Source organism: Cydia amplana, chromosome 14, assembly GCF_948474715.1.
Source record: "Cydia amplana chromosome 14, ilCydAmpl1.1, whole genome shotgun sequence".
Classification (NCBI taxonomy): Eukaryota; Metazoa; Arthropoda; class Insecta; order Lepidoptera; family Tortricidae; genus Cydia; species Cydia amplana.
The window spans coordinates 6965927-6987152 of NC_086082.1; the positions used below are offsets into that span (position 1 = coordinate 6965927).

General features: G+C 41.0%; 1 protein-coding gene across 2 annotated transcripts in view; it reads left to right on the top strand.

The window, feature by feature from the left end:
- The first annotated feature begins 13371 nt into the window (after positions 1-13371).
- LOC134654018 (histone-lysine N-methyltransferase PRDM16-like) overlaps positions 13372-21226 on the top strand; it is a 137563-nt gene continuing 129708 nt past the window's right edge. For both annotated transcript variants that reach the window (XM_063509401.1, XM_063509402.1), the window contains exon 1: positions 13372-13720. In XM_063509401.1, the coding sequence (XP_063365471.1) occupies positions 13681-13720 (40 nt within the window). In that variant the 5' untranslated portion in view covers positions 13372-13680. The remainder of the gene's footprint in view (positions 13721-21226) is intronic.

Below are 21226 nucleotides of genomic sequence, written 5' to 3' on the forward strand. Positions count from 1 at the left end.
GAACCGGAAAGGAATTTTATTTATGTATATGCTTTAAAGAATAGGTACCTACTTGAGCTGAAAGCGCTTCGCTGCATCTTGAGAATGTATTCGTTTTTACATTTTGAATTATACTTTGTGTGTGAGGTATAGATGCTAATTAAACTTGTTGTGTAAAACCGATTGTGTAATGCATGAATTTTCTAATATGGTATCGCTTAGTGTGAGGCCTGAGTGGACGCTCGAGTTGGGCGCGCATGTTAAACAAATGCAAGCGTATAGGAGCGGCCTTAGTGCACGCTGCTCAAATTACTTGTGAGCCCGACGCCACGCTGCACGCCCCGCCGAACGCTCCGCTCCGAGCGTCCACTCAGGCCTTACACTAAGGCTTAACTTAAAAATGATTGCTACTATGCTGTATTTGCTAAATGTTCGATCAAAATCAGAAACTTTGGTTTGAGACGTTATAGGGTCATTGCGCTAGTTTCCGTCCATGCTCTAGTTTTCGCGTCCACTTGGCATATTAGCCATTAGCAAATAATATTTTTGATATTTAATTTGCTACTTGCGAAACGTAATTTTTATGTAGATAGATATAGGTGTTGTTTCGATATTAAGGATTGCAATAAGTCCAAATTTGTGCAGCAATGTAGGTTTTTATATTGAAATTTCGTCAAGTGGACAAAAACTAGAGCTGCACGAAAACTAACGCACCTACCCTATATGGGATGATAAAATAATGCATCGCAACAGAAGCCATTCTAATTTCTAACGTATCATATGAGCACACAATCATTAATAGCTATGTCTTTTTTGTCGTATGAGCTTTAGATAAAACTTAGGTAATAAGAATGTGATCAAAGTTTAAGAGAACCACTGAAATCTTGTCTGAAGGCAGTGCCTTCGAATGACCTGAATCCGGGGGAGGCTGCGGCGGCGGGGGTGGCGCGCGGGGGCGATCGATGGGTCGCCATGGCAACCGCGACGTCTGCCGAGGAGCCTGCGCTCTACTGTCCCTTTCTGTCTCGCCTTGATAATCATATCACATGGCCTGCATGAGCAGAGCAGCTTAGATACCCAGCGGTTTTCAAGGAGTTTAAGCTTTAAGTGAATGAAATTAAGGTTCGGATTCGCTTGGGACTAGTGAATTAAGTCGTCGTTTCAGAAGTGGAAGTGCATCTTCGTGCGATATATTATAAGGAAGAAACTGTTTCTAGAACGAAGAAAGACAAACCGCCGTTGATGATTATACGAAAAGCGATCCTTTGTTTTAAAGAGTTACAGTGCATTATTGCATGATGTTTATTGTGATGTGTTTGTTGTAACTCTGTCTATGTGTGGCGACTGCGGTAACCAGTGGGTGGCTTAACAAGATATTTGGGGTTTGTTTGAGCTCTGTTAACATCTGGCCCCTTAATTTATAGGAAGGGTGAACTCTGCTTTACCGTTAAAGGTGTTGTAATTAATAATTTATTTCGTCCGTGATTACTTGCGGTGTTGTGAGGGGTTCAGAGCGTGTCTACAGAAATTCGCCGCAGCTTCCTGTCATTAGGGAGTTCGTTGCGCTTAAAACATTCAGTTCCTCTAGTAAAAGTAGTTAAGAATAAAGAAAGTTGGGGCATTAAATATTAGGTTCGTATTTCTTGTCTAGAGGTTAATGCTAGGAAAATCTGTTCTATGAAAATTTTGTACTTTCTTTTACAGTAGTTTCAATACTTAGCTATATGCAACTTGTAGGTATGCAACACTGCTCATCTCATCAAAAATCATTTCATCTTAGATCGTAGCCCAAGTCACAACACATTAATTTGAAATGAACAACGAATTCTGTCGGTTCCTTCCGACACTATTGTTTCAACGTCTAACCCTGACATCGAAAAACATCCCTATAAAATTTTGAATATGCATGGCAAACAGGGCGTCCCCTGCCGCAGTGACCATTAATCACTCATAAAAAAGACACGACCAGCTATCTAACATCAACCTTATTGCCAACGCCTACAAGTACTAACGTCTCCAAACGGAGACATTTCAGCCAAGAATTCTTAGGCTGTTGGCATTCGCCGCGCCTACAACCAAGAAAGCCCACGGCTACTTTAGGAATCAGTTTTATTCACGGTATTTGAGTTACGGGCGTGGGAGCTTGAAAAAAGTGGCTTCCATCGTAATGACCGTCGTGTGACTTGTGTGTCACGGCACACTAATATTTATGTAAATTGCAGTGAATATGATTAGTCCGTCGCCTCCCTCGCTGATAATCATATTTACGGCTTCCCCCCGGCCGACCCTCTAAGGAACTTTGGATTTGAGCGGCTTGACTTGACCGTTTCAAATATTTTCAGTGTTTGCTTTCATCGAGATGTCGAAGGGCTGCCATCCTTCCGGGTTTGACTGGATTTTTTCTTGTTTATTAAGGCCCGACCGCAGGCATATTGGTGAATCAATTAAAAGCGTTCGGGTAAACAAACTATTTTTGTAAGAAGAAACATTTTTTCTAAGATGTTTGCGAAATAATGCGATTTCACCATCTAGGCGGGTTAGGTGATGGTAGCCTTAGATATCATGCTAATTCACATGCTATCACAGATATTGAAACTTGTATGTTTGTGTATCAAAGGAACACAATTAGGTATGCTTTGCCTTTACTTTCCACTCGATTGTCGAAGGTCTTTGACTCTTCGTTAGTAGCTTTGATTGCGCCTACCCCATAAATAAACCATGTCACAGACTATAAACCGGGCTGAAGTATTCCTGATAGGCCAGTCTATTCTGCAAGTAAATCGATACTAACATCTTACTTAATTCCATTGTGGCGGTAATCTATAGGTTTATCGGGCCACTGGCCCGAGCGTATCGAATGCTGCCGTACACAGCATATTTGCCATAAGTACGTTTAAAAACTTAAACAATTCTTCACCTTATGTGATATGGGAAAAGGTATATAATTAAATGATTTTTCAGATATAGTTATGCAGTAGGCTTGCGCGACAGAACGGCGGGCTTATGTCCCATTGTTACATCTATTGCTGCTTAGCATGTAGGTAGGTTATGTCTGGAATATGTAAGGGTCAATTCAAATGTACTTATGGGTACTGTTGGCGATGCGCTCGTTATATCTGTACCTAGTTATATCTTATTTATGAAAAATCATGGTCATGTTAAATTAGATTTTAATTCCTTAGTATTAAGGTTGATATTTGTTTGTAGCATATCTAATGCAACTTGTTACTATGCGCCGCGGGGCAGTCCGCTGCTGGCCGCGAGCCTACGCACATACGCTCTCGCGACATTTTTTGTAATTGTGTTTTTCCGAAATACATCTTCGTGTTAGAACCTCGGCCTTTCCTTCATACGAACCCCATACAGTCAACAAAGTGGTCTTCAAACCGGATCCATGCACCGCACTCCGACCACGATCGAAACGCGTAGGTCGAAAGCGCGCCGTGCAGAACAATTAAGGAGGCTTCTAGAAGAAGAACAAAGGATGTCTCAAACGGGCCAGCCGAGTGAAGCACCTTATGGTCATAGTTCTACAGTCAGGTTGGAAGATATTAAGCCAGCTTCAAGTGTTCCAAAAGATTTAGTTATCATAAAAACAACGGAGGGTAGCGTGAAGTCTGAACCAACCGCGGCAGAATTGCGCAAGAAAATGCTTCATACTTCTGCTTCGTATGCCAGCAAAGCTTCTAGCAGCAAGGGCTCAAGAACTTCATCGGCTTCTAGAACAGCAAAGAAGAAGCAACTTTTATTAGAAGCCGCAAAACAAAAAGCTGCCATACAGATGGAGATCATCGATAAGACTCTGGATGCTCAATTAGCAGAGCTGGACGACGAGGAACAAGAGTACGGTTCACAAGTAAGTCGAAGGAGCTATTCTCGAAGTCACGTCGCAAATTGGGTGGATAATCAGAGCAACTTGGAACCGCAAGACGATCTGCAGCCAGCCCCCGATAATGGAATTATTAACATGGGTGAGTTGCATCAGCAAATGCCACATATGCTGCCCGTACCCGGCCCAGCGCCACGCGCCGCCACGCCCGCGCCAGCCCCGGCGCCCGTGCCGCCCGCTCCGCTGCCGCCGCCCGACGGCACCGTCATGGCACTCAACAATGCGATACAAGTTATGGCCGATGCTGTGAAGAACATCTCCACTGCCAGTGCACCGAATACCAGCTTACTCAGTCGACTCAGCACGCCAAAAGATCTCCCCGAGTTCTCTGGCGATTATTTAGAATGGTTGCAGTTTAAACAAGCATATTACGAGTCCACTGAGCTATGTAAATTCACCGATAAGGAGAACCTTTGGAGGCTTAGAAAATGTTTGCGCGGAGCCGCTAAGGATGCAGTCAACGCTTTGTTTATAAGTGCCACGTCACCTGAGAAAGTCATCTCGGCGTTGGAACTACGATATGGTAACTCCGAGTGCATCATTTCCCGCATATTGTACGACATTAAAAAGCTTCAACCATTACACCAAGATTACCACAAAGACATTATTACGTTCGCGTTAAAAGTTCAAAACTACGTGGAAGCAGTACGAGCAGTCGGTCAAGAGGAGCACCTACAGGGGGTAAACATAGTTTCCATTATTTTATCTAAGCTGCCGACAGTACTAATATCGAAGTGGTCAGATTACAGCTTTAATTTAATCAAAGATGGTAAAAAACCTAGATTGGTCATCATGTCTGACTTTCTTAACGACGAGGCAGTCAAGATTTCAACCACTGCAAGTACCTATATTGCCACAAAAAGTGAGAGTTACAAACATAAAACTCAAGACAGTAACAACACACGTAACCACACAATATTAGTGCACGGCGAAGGAAGTGATAAGAAATGCCTTTTTTGCCGAACATCTGTTCACAAGATAACTGATTGTAAACAATTCAAACGAGCGCTGCGCAAAGTAAGGTGGCAATTCGTTAGAAAAAACGGGCTATGTTATAAATGCCTATTATCCAAACACGAACGAGAATCGTGCCTTGCGCCTGCTTGCGATAAGGACGATTGTGGCGAAGCACATCATCGACTTCTGCACTACACGGTAAACAAGATCGAGGCACCGCTTGCGTCATCATCATCATCGGGCCCTTCGAGTTCTACAACATGTCCTACTACGAGTGCGTCAGCGCAGCAAGACCTCGAGTCCAAATCGGTACCTGAGACTTTGACGCATATTAACGCAAGTGATAAAAGGGTGTTGCTGAAAGTAGTACGTATCAGCGTTAATGGACCTAACGGTGTATTTTCGACTACGGCTTTATTGGACGGTGGTTCTTCGGTTAGTTTAATAAGTTCGAAATTAGCGCGGCGCGCGGGATTAACTGGACGTACTAGCACGTTTTGCACACAAGGTGCGTTTGTCGGCAGCGAATTAGTACGCGAATCTACCATTGTGAATGTGAACATTACGGGTATAGACAATAAGGTGCATAATGTAAGGGCGCGTAGTGTAGACGATTTGAGTGTACCGTTACAAAGTCTATCACTTTTAAAATGTGCTAACTTTGCTCACTTAAAAGATATTAAAGGTAAATTATGTACTTCCGATTCAAAACCTGAGATTTTAATAGGTCAAGACAACTATCATTTAATGATGCCTTTACAAATTAGAGAAGGTAAAAATAACGAGGGTTATGCTAGCCTCACTCCCTTGGGTTGGTGCGCTCATGGGAAGGTGTGCGTGCCGCAGGGCGTCCGCCCGCCCACGCAGGTCGAGTCTAACCTTTTTATTTCAGAGTCGGAGCACACGACGGATACCTCAGAGGGTATCGATCTGTTAAGGCAGATCCACGAGGAGGTCCGGCTGTCATTCAAGGTGGACACGATGGGCGTGACGTGCGCGCCGCGGCAGAACGCGCAGGACGCGCGCGCGGTGGCGCAGCTGCAGCAGTCCGCGGAGCTGCGCGCCGGCCGCTGGCACGTCGGCCTGCCGTGGAAGGAGGACCACCCATCCATGCCTGACTCGTATCCTAGCGCTCTTAAAAGGATGAAAGGTATCGAAAATAAAATGATCAAGGACTCTGGTTTTGCTGATAGGTATCGGGAGCGCGTGACTCATTTACTTCAAAATGATTACGCATCTGAGCTGTCGGATACTCAGGTGAGGCCCAAAACATGGTATCTCGCTCATTTTGGAGTAGATAACGTCAACAAAAAACGTCTGCGTTTGGTCTTCGACTCGGCAAATAAGGTAAACGGCTTATGTTTAAACGATTTCTTATTAACAGGTCCCGATTTGCTGTCATCACTATTTGGTATTATGTTACGCTTTAGGGAAAACAAGATTGGAGTAACCGGTGACATCAAAGATATGTTTTTAAGGATCAAGATTCGAGCCGAAGATCAACACGCTTTAAGGTTCCTATGGAGGGACAAGCCTACTGACCAACTAAAAACGTATGTAATGACATCACTCCCGTTTGGGGCTAATTGCAGTCCGTTTGTTAGTCAGTTTATCAAAAACTTGAACGCGCGACGGTTCGAGTCAACTATGCCGGAAGCTGTCGATGCGATATGTAATTCGCATTACGTAGATGACTACATAGACAGTTTTGCAGACGAAGCCTCGGCCATCAAAATGGTAAGAAATATAAATTCAATTCACAGTGCCGGCGGTTTCGAGATGAGAAACTGGACTAGCAACAGTGTCTCAGTTTTAAATAGTCTGCCAAATCAAACCTTAGGTACAGCGGCCGTAAGGTTTAAAGTCGATCAGCAGCAACAAGGTGAGCGTACTCTCGGGCTAATATGGTATCCAGTCGATGATAAGTTAACTTTCGACTTATCATTAAAACGGATTCCCGAAAGTATTGTCAACGGTGATGAGCGTCCTACAAAGCGTCTTATGCTTAGGGTAATAATGTCGATTTTCGATATCTTAGGATTCTTATCTCCTTTCACCATTCAGGGACGTATTATGCTGCAGGATACCTGGCGATTAAATGTAGACCGGAATGATTACATTCCGGATGCTATTTACAACAAGTGGCGAAAATGGATTGACCTACTTAAGGTAATTAGCGACATACGTATACCAAGGTGCTATCAGTCAGCTATTCGCAACCACAACCACGGAGATGTCGAGTCTCCATCTGTGCGAGTAAGCGAGACGGCAGATCACCCGAGCGGAGCATCTGCTGGTACCCCGAGCGCGACGTTGCCGCTATCGACGATCGCGCCTGGCAACGGTGCGCCTGCGTCATGCGCTACGAAGGTCTACGAATCCGTAGCAGAAGCTACAAGCGCTACGCGTACGGCAAAGGTAGGTTATAATAACTTACAATTGCATGTGTTTTGTGATAGTAGTACTCGGGCTATGTGTACTGTTGCTTATTGGCGTTGGGAGATAAATGGTTGTATTAAAGTTGCCTTTATTGCCAGTAAATGTAAAGTTATGCCTGTGAAACCATTGACAGTACCTAAGGCCGAGTTACAAGCTGCACTATTAGCCGCAAGGCTGGCTAATACAATAGGTAAGGAGCACAAGATAGTTCCCGAGCGGCGTTACTTCTGGTGCGACAGTTCAACTGTGTTGCACTGGGTGCGTAACAATACGCGCTCATATAAAACGTTCGAAGTGAACCGGTTGGGCGAGATTGATGAGTTATCCCGCGTAGACGAGTGGAATTATATACCTACAAAACTAAATGTAGCGGATTTAGCTACGCGGGAGACTTTCGATCACGCTCAACTAGATGAATGGTTCGCGGGTCCGAATTTTTTATATGAAGACGTATCCTTATGGCCAAAAGATGTGATTTTGTCACAGTCAGACGCCGCGTCGCCTGAATGTGTTGCTGTCGTACACGACGGTTCAATTGGACTGGCTGTACCGGACCCATTGCGGTTTTCTTCTTGGTTGCGCTTGAAGCGGGCCACAGCTACGGTACTAGCGTTTATCGACAGATGCAAAGGTACTCAGAGTCAAGTCGACTGCGGTACTATGGAACGAGCTGAAAGATTGCTTATACAGCACGCACAGGCGGAGTCCTTCGGCGAAGATATCGTCACTATTAAAAATGGTAAGCCATTGCACCGCTCTAGTAGATTGCTCTCTCTGTCACCGGTGTTGGACGAACATGGTCTGCTGCGGGCGAGCGGCCGCATCGATGCTGTAACAGACGTACCTATTGATGTTAAGAGGCCGGTGATACTCGATGGTCGGCATCAGGTGAGTAAGTTGATCGTCCGAGATTATCACGTGAGGCTGGCGCACGGGAACCAAGAAACCATAGTTAATGAGGTAAAACAACGGTTCTGGATCTTACGTCTAAGACCAACCGTGAAGTTCATAGCATCATCCTGTATGCTGTGCAGAATCCGTAAGTGTCAACCGCGTATTCCGCGAATGGGGGACTTACCGAGGGCACGAATGGCGCACCATCAGCGCGCATTCTCATACTGCGGTTTAGACCTGTTCGGACCGATGGAGGTCGTCGTGGGACGACGACGCGAGAAAAGGTATGGAGTTTTGTATACTTGCCTGACGGTGCGCGCGATCCACATTGAGCTAGTCTCCTCTCTGACTTCGGACTCGCTGATAATGTCGCTGCGTCGGATGGCAGCCAGGCGTGGCTGGCCATCACACCTGTTCTCCGATAACGGAACAAACCTGCGTGGCGCCTGTACTGAGCTGCAGCGATCGATGCAGGAACTGAACGCCGAAGAGCTGAAAAGCTACGGTGCTAACAAAGGTATGGAGTGGACTTTTATCCCCCCCGCTAGCCCCCATTGGGGTGGGGCGTGGGAGAGGCTAATTCGTAGCGTTAAAACGTCTCTTAAAGTAGTTTTAAATGAGCGTGCACCACGGGACGAAGTTCTAAGCACGCTTATGGCGGAAGTAGAGAATATAGTGAACAGTCGTCCCTTGATGCACGTCTCTGTAGAAAATGGAGGTGTGGAATCACTCACACCGAACCATTTCCTTCTTGGCACGTCGTCAAATCTGCCCACTATCGGTTCTTTTGACGGCTCTGACCTGTACCTGCGGAAACATTGGCGTACAGCTCAGCGGCTAACCGATATGTTCTGGCAGAGGTGGATGAAGGAGATCCTACCCGACCTCATACCAAGAAGGAAATGGCACGAGGAAAGTAAGCCGCTGCAGGTGGGCGACCTGGTTCTTGTTGTGGACCCGAACTCTCCTCGCAACATGTGGCCAAGAGGTTTGGTCACTCAGGTGTTCGCCGGTAAGGACGGGCGCATAAGGTTGGTGGAGGTGAAGACCAAGACTGGGACTTGGCGTCGGTCTACGGCACGCATCGCACCTATCTCTTTAGTTAATTAGTGCTGAGACAGCACTGGGGTGGGGAGTGTTGGCGATGCGCTCGTTATATCTGTACCTAGTTATATCTTATTTATGAAAAATCATGGTCATGTTAAATTAGATTTTAATTCCTTAGTATTAAGGTTGATATTTGTTTGTAGCATATCTAATGCAACTTGTTACTATGCGCCGCGGGGCAGTCCGCTGCTGGCCGCGAGCCTACGCACATACGCTCTCGCGACATTTTTTGTAATTGTGTTTTTCCGAAATACATCTTCGTGTTAGAACCTCGGCCTTTCCTTCATACGAACCCCATACAGTCAACAGGTACATTTGAAGTAAGTAGGTATAGTGCAATACTGTGGTGGTTAAAACAAAGTCGTTAAAACTAGAAGGTTTATTTATAATTTGTTAACCCGTGCAAAGCCGGGTCACTAAGTAGTGTATTATAAAAGTTTATATGCAGCAGCGACATGCAAAAAATATTCTCCCATTGAATCAGGAATTATACAAAGAATATAAAAAAAAATTAAATAAAAAAAAAACGTTTATTCAGAGATCTTGCTTACAACTAATTACATATATTCTTCTGCCAAACCACAGAGTGGTTTGTTGGCAGACGAGGCTCCTTTATGTATAATCATGCAAGCTAGGTAGTTGATAGGTAACTTAAACTTAGGTATCTACTTAACCCTTTACCGCATGCGCAGCCCTATATAGCAACTATTAAAGTTCATTTTTAAACAAATACTTTTTATTTATGACATGAAGTAAGGGGTTAACTCTATATTCTTAGCGTACAGTAAAAGAAAATCAAAATAAAATAAAAATGTAACGTATTATTGACTTTGTATTTTGTTTAATAAAAAATTGCTTAGTTTCTTTTTAAATGTTTGTTTTGTCATCCTTGTGGTCTTTAAATCCGACGGTAACTCATTATAGATCTTAGGGACTAAATATTTTCTACTTCTCTGGCCATAATAATTCGTAAAACTAGGTACCAGCAATTTATTACTATCTAATTATCTATATAATTTATGACATCACAATAAATAACAAATCGGTATTACAGGCACCTGCCGCGATAGCAGAGGACGCTGGTTCGTTTCCAGTCTGGGGCACTGGAGGCCTTGGTCACTTTTTCTTAGTATATGACATTTATTTAAAGTTTATAAATCGGTATTAGGTCTAATATAACCACTAGGTACTTTTTCCTCTATTTTTAATGGTTATGTTACTCTCTATTCTCTATGATTTAATGATTTGATGTCAAACACATTGTCAAACAGGTGTTTTTTGTCAGCAAGATTGTATTATAATATAATTTATAAGATGATTATAATATTATAAGCCATAGTATTTTTTTTGTGGCTCGTAGCCTCGTACTAAAACCAAAACCAAGACACTACAACATCAACCACTGTTATAAGCCTGAACAGGTGTGGACTGAAAACATCAAGGGAATGTGGTATCGGTTTGTTGTTGGTATTTGATACTATAATATATAAATCAACGAAATAATTCAAAAGTTTAAGATTGCCTGCGCTTCCTCCGGCGTTTTCAAAACAGGACAAGCTGTCTTGTACATGTAGATATTTATATATGTATAGATAACGCGAATTTGAATAAGCATAGTTGCCGATTGATACTTCACAATTATAATACCCACATTCTTAATAAAAAAATATTTGCTTTGCTTAGTCCTAGAATATATTTTATGCTATTCGTGCACTCTGTAAATAATGTATATAATGTTTGTTTGTATTTCTCTATGTAAGTGAATGTAATATTCTTTTGGAGAAATAAATTCTTAAACCATAAACCATAGATCAATGATTTATAACTCAGGATAGGTTATAGGCGTTCCAAAATTGAAGCGCTTAACTTGTGACAAATTGGACAAGTTGCCTTTAGACGCGGCTGGACAAGCGAGAAATGTGCACGTGCTAACGAGCTCCCACACACCGTAAGAGAAAGAGACGACCTTATGTTTAACAACGAGTGTGACAAAGATGGATGGAATGAGAAAATTAATCAAAAATAACAGATTTCTTCGTAGGCACAGAAATAAATATGGAAGTATATTTTTGTGCTCCTCAAGTATGAGTATAACCTATCTATGGTTATATAATATCATTGGCATATATATGTCCAGAAGAAGATTGCTCTGGGTTCATTAATGAGGATGAAGACCAATATTGTTGTTATCTTGATGGACAAATTGACGAAGACTGAGCACAGCATTCTCCTCTTCGTATAGGTAAGTAAATAAATAAAGTATAGCTATTAATTATATGTAATTATGTATTATTAATTATTTTACTTGTACATACCGTACCTACCTATACCTATACTTGATATTTACATTGATAATATTAATAAGTAGTGTTTTTTATTTCAGTAAGTCTCACAAACTTGCATGAAAAGCGGCAGAATTGGATTTACGGCGGATACTTGAAAATTATGGACACAATATTTTCTGTAGCCGCGAAAATGTATCTCACAGGTAAGTACGTAGTATATTTGACTAATAAAATAAGCTATGTCCCTATTATATTTAACGTTCTTATCATTGCCAAGTTTTTGACAATTTCTTCAGATAATTTTCGAGGGCATATTTACCATGAAATTAAAAGGCCCATGTACATTAAAGGGCCTGGCAGACTTACGTCGTTGTGGTGAAGGGGCTCTGTTCAGGCGTTATCGGGTGGCGTGCGGCTCCAGGTCGTTGACTCGCGATTAAGGCCAGTGAACATAAAACGCTGGAGTTAGACGATGAATATCTTCTATACAGTGACGGCGTAAAATACCATCGACACCCATAAGCAATATCTTGGATGAGTAGGTTGACGCTTGGTTGTCAGTCGAAGATGCCGACAATGCTTAAGTTTGGCCTTATTGACTGAGCATGAGCGAGGTCGAAACGAGGGCGAAGCATATTCGTTTTAAGCTTGACCGAAAATGCCTTCGTACAGGCTGTTCTCTATAATTGGCATTTCTGAACCGGTTCACGTGCGTTTTTCTGAGCAGGTTTGATAATTATAGGATTAAATTTTGTCAATTAATAATTTGGAATTTTTCAAATGGCCGAGCCTCGGGGTTTACCAAGTTCACCGTGTACTGTTCACCGTGTATTACTAAAGCCCATAAGTAGATTATTAATCTAATAAACAGCTAGTCTAATCACAGTAACAAGACGTAGAATAAACCAAAACATAGTTACTAGCATAGCCCATTTCAAACAGTCAACCTAAATATAGATGGTCAAGCAAATCATGTCAGTAGAAAAAGGCGCGAAATTCAAATTTTCTATGGGACGATATCCCTTCGCGCCTACATTTTTCAAATTTGCCGCCTTTTTCTACTGACAAGATCTGCTTGATCATCTATAAGTTGCCATCATGTTCCTTTCAATGTTATTAATTAGGTTTATTCCAGTTGAAAAGTTAATAGAACTTGTAGAATACCTTTGACCGACTTGCGATCAAACCTGGTTAAGAAATTACAATCTCTGACGCTAGTTAGCAAAGTTTGTTTCATTATTTAAAACTTAAATCTGCCAACGATAAAAAAAACATTAAAGGTATAAACAATCTTTAAAATACCTAAAAGGGAATCTATAAATACATATTAACTCACATAGACGGGTCTAACGCGAAATTTATTCACATAGCTTTATTTACCGACGTTTCGACACAGGTTTCACTGGACATGGTCGCGGCTAACTGATGTCCCAGCAAAATAAATATAAATATTTATAAATTTTGTAAAGGGTTTTAGTAGGTTCTTGTTGTTTTAAAAGCAAAAATATTAGGTATGTAAACTACCATCGTCAAATTTTTCTTTAAAATGTGGTAGCTCTCTAATTTAATGTTTTTTTTTAATAATAAAAAGATAAATGATACATATAAATAAATGAAGAAACTTTTATCTAAGTTCTTTATTTAATCTTTGGGTGTATTGGTTATGTAGAGCCTGCGAATAATAACCTGAAAATATCATGAAGCATTTTGATAGGTGTTAATATGAATTTTATTGTATTCGTAGCCAAAGGATAGTCCGCAAAAAACATTCCTTAAAACTCACTTCTTAAATATGAAACGGGCGTGCTTCTGCTAGGGTTATAAAAAGGTTGCAGTAAAGCCTACAGAAAGTGGTAAGGCTGCATGGGCACCATAGCGCGGCATGGCGTCACAAGACGGCCGGCTGACAGTTGTCGAGTGGCCGCCAGACAGCGAGCCGGTCACTATCGTTTCCCGCGTGGAAATCGCTTTCCCGCGCCCGCGACCGCACGTGAACGCAGTGTCCCGCCGTCCGCTCGCGTGACACCACGCCACTCCCTGGACGTACGTCCCCGAAGCCCGCCCGGCTCGCACTGTCTCCTAAAACACGCGTTCCATTTTTAAATGAACTTTTTAAAATTAGAGTGAAAAATGCGTTCCAAGGCGGTCGCGAGGAGGCTGCATTCGCAAGGTATGAAATTCTATTTTTAAAAAGTTATATTTCAGTTCTACGAAGGTCTACGAGTGCTACGAGGATGCGCAGTAGGTATAAGATAAGCGGTATGTGATGCGCTCGCCACGCTTCGCTATTGGTTGGCGCCGCCCCCGCCAGACAAGATAGCGAGGGACATCCTCCGCTCCCTGCCAGTGAACACTCGACCGTAACGTGACGCCTCAAAGTTTATTTCAGTTTGCTTAACGCCAGGAGGGATGTCCCCTCCGTTGTCAGTTGTCATTGGATGCGCGTTGAGGATTTTCATTATTTATTTTCATTATGTACCGTACGGAAACGTGACGCTCTTTTGTTTACGTTTGGCTTCGAGCTTTGATCCGGTAAGTTTTCTTCAGCGTTCATTAGGTACAATTGAATTTGTTTTATATTATGAAGCTCAAAAGGTAACAATTGTGATTCACGTTACCTCGTGCATAGGAAGTTTGAGTGCCAACTTTAGACAGAAACGAAAAACGTAAACTTTGTTGAAACATCGTAACTTCAACAGCAGCTGGTGTAGAGCGGCGCGAGGGCGCGCCGTGGGCCTTATAGCGGGGCGATAGGGTTCACATTGGCATTGAAACATTGTTATCAGTAGGTAGACAGCTATTTCCCAAACATCGGTTGCACAACGGTTTGCAGAAGCAATCGTCAGTTTTTACGATGCGGTTTATGGCGGGTGACGTACACGCTGTACATGGTCATTCTTGTTTGGTATACCTATTCTAGTTTCAGGAAAATTTACTATGCCTAGGTACCTAATACCTACAGTCAGCATTAATAATGAAACAACGCGCCAAAAGTATCAGCCACCCTGGAATAGTTTTCCAAACAGAGATACATATCTCTACAGTTAGCGTTTCTAGGGGCCCGATTCGGATTTTGTAATAGACATCTAATAGATATCTTTTAGACATCGCCAAGATACGATAACGATATGTTTAAAATCTAACCTGTCAAATTTGACATTTCCGCGATTCTGGAGATACTCTTGAACGATTTCCACAAGATATTACTTAGAGATCTAATTCACATCTAATAGATATCTAGCACGATCTATCGTAAAAGTGACATTGGTTGCCGGAATTGCGCTGCAAAAGAGAACCAGTTGAAATCTAAACTATAACGTATCTAGAATAGATCTAGTACGTGTCGTCTCTTGTGAATATCTTGAAGTTAGAATACGGCAGTAGGTTAAAAGGTTAAGTGTTAAGTTTGAGGAAGTAAAGTGCTTATCTTTTTTTAATATTTTAGTTTATTGTAATTTTTAGGAATTAAGAGGTCAAATCATGATTTTTTTATCTGGACCGTTAAATGGTTAAAACTGTTAAAAGCGCCTGGAATTCGAGCATTTATATTAAAATTGATATTAGGTAGTAGGTACCATTATCATGTTATGTCAGCAAATCACATGACCATATTTGGCCACGTTTTGCTCTTCTTACAACAATAGTAAACAAAAGTAATGAATATTGCATACAACACGGTAAAAAAAACCCGCGAATACTTATTTTTATTGTACTTTTTTTAGCTTATCACTCGTTATATCGAAAATGCTATACGTTTGATAGGTGTTTCCGCGTGCTATAATTTATAATAGGTATGTTTAGGAAAATTACACTAGCGCCGCGACTTCGATCGCGTAGATGTTGTCAAACTTCTCCCCGCGTCCCGATCAACTCTCATACTAAATTACTACCCTTATAACAGTTATAACACCCCCTCAGGCGGTTAATTTCGAGATATAAATATCCTATACAGTGTGTGGCCTACAACACGGGCGAAAAATTAAAACGTAGATTGTACTCCTCAAACTAGACAATGTTTGTTCAGCGACTTTTAAAAATAACTTGTGGTTTGTATTTTAAAACACTTCAAAATTTATTCGAACACGCAATGTATTACGAAACTGATTATGCCTGTACGGTGACAAGACTGACGGGCAATGTCAATTAGACGGAATTTAAAGTACATTGAAAATATGATTTAGTTTGTTTGAAAAAGGGACAATTTTAAGACTACATAATTTCAAAAAGCTGTTGAACAAAAGTTTTATTGTTTGAGGAGTAGAATCTACGTTTTAATTATTCGCCCGTGTTGTAGGCCACACACTGTATATTTTTCCAGGCTATAAACTATCTAAGTTCCAAATTTCATTAAAATCCGTTTACTTGGCGCGTTAAGGGGCCCACTGATTACCAGTCCGCCGGACGATATCGGCCTGTCAGTTGTTCGGAGCTGTCAACTTTTTGTTCTAACTGACAGGCCGATATCTTCCGGCGGACTGTTAATCAGTGGGCCCCTTTATGAGGGAACCTACGTTATTAAAATGTCTAAATATCCAAACATACAAACTTTTATGTTTATAATAACTTAAGTTGCGTTATAATACCAAAACTTCCGTGAGACACAGGCATAATATATCGGTACGGAGTGAAACATGTCGAGTGTTTACCACTTAAAATACGTGAGTGACCCGTTTTTAGTATATTTAAGTTGCGTTACATATTTTTCCATTTACATTAATTACGTACTTATTCACCTTAAGTGGAGAACATTTCACATTGTTTATACAGCGCAAGGTAGATCTCTCTCTCTTATCTCTCATGTTATCGTTCGTGATTAAACTGTAACAATGTGGTTTATGCATTTCACAACGGCAGCAACCATCTCGACTCTTATTACAATGACGTTAAAGTTTAATTTTGGTAAATCTAATCACCTTGTGGTTAGATGCAACATCTATTCATAGTTGTTTTGAATCGCCAGTGCCAGCTTTTTTATAAGGCATATAATATATCAACGAACAAGCGCGTTGCGCGAGCGAAGCGTCTCTGTTTTAACTCGGGCCAGGGGGCCTAGGTGACAATCGTGTAGACAAACGATAAACGAAAATAAGTTTTTGGCAAAAATTTCATTTTTGGTGTTTTTATCGCTGACTGTACTTTTCTTACGACAGACAACTAATACTCATCGAGACAATTCTAAAAATCCCTAACACAATTAGGTTGCGTTGTTTCATCACAGAGTTCCTATGGCCACCTCCTGTCTCCATCATCAAATCAGCTCGATGGTACCATAATATTGCATTGTCACCCGACGCACATGTGTATGCAAAATTTCAGCTCAATCGGAAACCAGGAAGTGGATCAAATTTAACTTGCAAAATTCCATTACATGTTAGTTACATACAGGTCGACCTAATAATGGCCACCTCCTGTCTCCATCATCAAATCAGCTCGATGGTACCATAATATTGCATTGTCACCCGACGCACATGTGTATGCAAAATTTCAGCTCAATCGGAAACCGGGAAGTGGATCAAATTTAACTTGCAAGATTCCATTACATGTTAGTTACATACAGGTCGACCTAATAATGGCCACCTCCTGTCTCCATCATCAAATCAGCTCGATGGTACCATAATATTGCATTGTCACCCGACGCACATGTGTATGCAAAATTCCAGCTCAATCGGAAACCGGGAAGTGGATCAAATTTAACTTGCAAGATTCCATTACAATGTTAGTTACATACAGGTCGACCTAATAATGGCCACCTCCTGTCTTCATCATCAAATCAGTTCGATGGTACCATAATATTGCATTGTCACCCGACGCACATGTGTATGCAAAATTTCAGCTCAATCGGAAACCGGGAAGTGGATCAAATTTAACTTGCAAGATTCCATTACAATGTTAGTTACATACAGGTCGACCTAATAAAAGCGTGTTAAAAAAGGAAAATGAAAAAAGAAAATGTATCGGGTTGACAGATGCTACGAAAAGTCACTTGACATTGCACTTGTTTTGCCGACAAATTTTTCACCGAATATCATCGAATATTTATTACTTAGTTGCAAATTGCAATATTTTCATTTGACATTGCTTTGTTTTTTCGGCAATTCGTTTCAAGTTTTCTCACTTTATTTGAAAAACAGTTAATCGAATATTTACTTACTTGACCTTACATTCATTTCATTAAGTATTTTAAATTTTTAATTGACAAAAATACAAGACATTGCCGTTCATTTGTTTATTTAATGTATTGTATGTATGTATGTATGTATGTATAAACTCTTTATTGAACAAAACACAAAACACAAATTTATGGCACAGGATAGGCAGTACAAAGGCGAACTTATCCCTTTAAGGGATTTCTTCCAGTTAACCTTTGAGTAGATGAGAATTGATGAATTGTTATCAATGTTGTCATTTATCATATATACATATGTAAAAAATTAATGACTATAAATATAAATAAAATTCAAATTGTATTGATTAGGTAACTACACCATACTAGATAATGATAGAATCGAACTGCTACTAGAAAAGTATTACGCACACAGCCTGTTATCTTAACTTTAAATGATTAATTACCTATTTGGGTGAATAAAACAGGAAAATGTTGCTAGTTACTACCTACTTAATAAACAAAAGTTGAAACAGAGCAAACGTTTAGATAAACAGATATTTTTAGTCAAAGTAGGTAGTGATCAATATAGGTACTTACTGTTACTGGTATGAAGCTGATGTGCTACCGTTGATTTCAAGGTTTCAAATTCAAAAACAAAACAAAACTTAAACTTCTGGGACTTAGGGGCGTATATTAAACAGATTTCCCTTAAAACTATTCTAATCGCTATCAATCAATCATTTTCGCTGAACATTATAATATCTGGGTGACCGAACTTCGCTTGGAAAACATAAAAAAACTCGAAAATGCGCGTTTTCCCAGAGATAAGACCTAGCTAGATCGATTTTTCGCCCCCAAAAACCCCCATATAGCAAATTTCATCGAAATCGTTAGAGCCGTTTCCGAGATCCTCGAAATATATATATATATATATATAAACAAGAATTGCTCATTTAAAGGTATTAGATGGGGTTCAAATTGGTAACATTAAAGTTTGTTTTCTGGCCTTTCTTTAATCCGTACTAAAAGTGAGAGAGATTGAGATATTTAATGATAAAATTATAAATAACCTGAAACCTTGGTATAAGTACTATAAATAGATATATGTAGGTTGAGATATTTATTGATAAAATTATAAATAATTTTATAAATAATCTGAAACCTTGGTATACTATAGATATACGTACCTATGCCAAGTTGCCCAAGTCGCCAACAAGTAATGTTTGTATCTACTGTATCATAACAATAACACCTTAATAATACCTACTGATTAAACGGGCAGGTATAAGGATTTTTACGATTCTGTCAATATTAATAAAAGGCTGTGTCGGTACGGGTCGTTAATATCTGGCCACATTTTATGGCTCCATAACCCTGGCGACTCTTCGTCCTGACGGGAAATTCGACTCCATCTTTTACGACTTTCGCGTCCAACAGAATTTGAAACCAGTCGATGCCCTTTCATCCATAGATAAGGTATAGATAATGTTTTTAGTAGTCTCGTAAGTCCTGAAATATCATAATACATATCTCTATACTACCTATTAGTATAATAGACGATCAGAATAGCTTGCAGCTGCAGCTTTACAATCTCTCTGTAAACAAACATAAATGGGTATGAATTTCCAGGCCTCCGGACAATGGCGCTGTCCACCATAAATAAACCGAACAATATTCAATAAGTGCACCGGTTTATTCCTCCAGGAATAGCAGTCGTAAAGCTCGCAGACATACCTACGGACGGATCCTCGAATCACAATAACGCAGCAGCTCAGCAGAATCCATAATCTTATTTTTGTACCGCGCCACGAAGCGTGAATTTCGCAATTACGTGAGCCCCGATAACGACGCGCGATAGTCATCTTAAAGCTCTGCATCTTAGAGACCACTATCGCCGGACAGGGCTTTCTCAAAATAAACACCTCTTGTCTGTACACGTGCGAATGTAGACTTTATCTCGGAGACGCAGAGTTACGTGGCAGGAGCGAGCGAGAGACATGGGAAAGGGCGCTCTCCGCCTCGGGAACAGGGCAGGTTATGCGGCGCAGATGCGCCATCCATTGTGTTCCCTCCTATAATTTTATCGAAGCCGATTTACGATCGATTGTTCGGCCACGGTGGACAGTGGAGGTGTCCGTGTGCGCGCGCGCATGTGTGCGCGGTGCGTGCCCGCGGCCGGCCCTCGTAACTTACCTGCAGATGGCGCTCGGAAATGACGAACTCTCGCCACACAACGCTCTCGTAAATTAAGAAACGACCGACGTCTTGAACCGTGTTCTTTTCAGCTTTATTTTATGTCTCGAAAAGGAATTACGAGCGCGCTTGACTGGGCGAAAATTTAAATTATTATTTCTTGTAGGAAAAGTGTGGCAGATGTTTATTAGCCTCGATGACAAAACACGCCTGCGGGCAAATTGTTTTCCGGCACGGTAAAGATTGAGTTTCAATAGCCAATAAAGATTGTACAGGTCGCTGAAATCAATCGAATGTAAAACGGAGGAAATCGTTGGGCAAAGGTTTATGCTAAGATCGTTAACAGTTTGACAGACGTTTGAAATAATAACACTGGTTCGATTCCGCGAAACGGCACTATGTAGTACGAGCGACTCTATTGTTCAGGAACGAGCGACTTAAACGCAGTTTTGCTATAAACACTTAAAATTGCAAACAACGTGTCGAAGCTTTGAAATGGTAGTTCCTTGATTCTTTGAACCCATTGTTGTCACAGTTTTGCGAGATCAAAGACTTACTGACGTGTCATCTAATGGCATGAAACTACAAGCGTACATTGTTGCTTCTGTATTTAGGATTCGTAGCATTCGTAAAGGATGGACCTACAAGCAAAGTGTAAAATTTTGCTTCACAGTCATTTACATATTTACTAATTAATTTAAAATTTGGCCGATACATTTTTGAACCGACTTCAAAATGGAGCAAGTCAACGGTTTAAAAAAATTCAGAATGATACCTTTTAACTCCGTTTTTCTAGACCGGTAACTTCACAAAAATGGGACTAACCTGAAACGATACACTGTATGGATCCCAATCTATTGGAGGGAGAGAGGAATTGAGGGAACTCCTCAAATCTCTATCGATTAAGATTCAGACCTTGAAACTTGAAATGTACGGAAACCTTTTAGTGCCACGAGTCTTTGGACAAACACGAACGAGTCCTGGTTCCATTTTTATCAACTATCACTATGCCCGTCACTTTCGCACTTACATACTTGTTAGAACGTGACAGGCATGGTGACAAACGATAAAAATGCGACCGTGCTACTAAGGCAACGGAATGCTGCGGCTATCAAAACAAAAACTTAATAAATCAAAAATGGAAAAGTAATCCGTTTTGTTAAACCAAATTTAAATAGATATCCCTTTTATATGCGATGGTCCCGGGTTCGAATTCTGGTAAGAGCATTTATTTGTGTGATGAACACAGAATAGATATTTGTTCCTGAGTCATGGGTGTTTTCTTAATATGTATATATGTACATATGTATAACGTCGCCTAGTACCCATAGTATATACAAACATTGCTTAGTTTGGGGCTACAAAGGTCGATCTGTG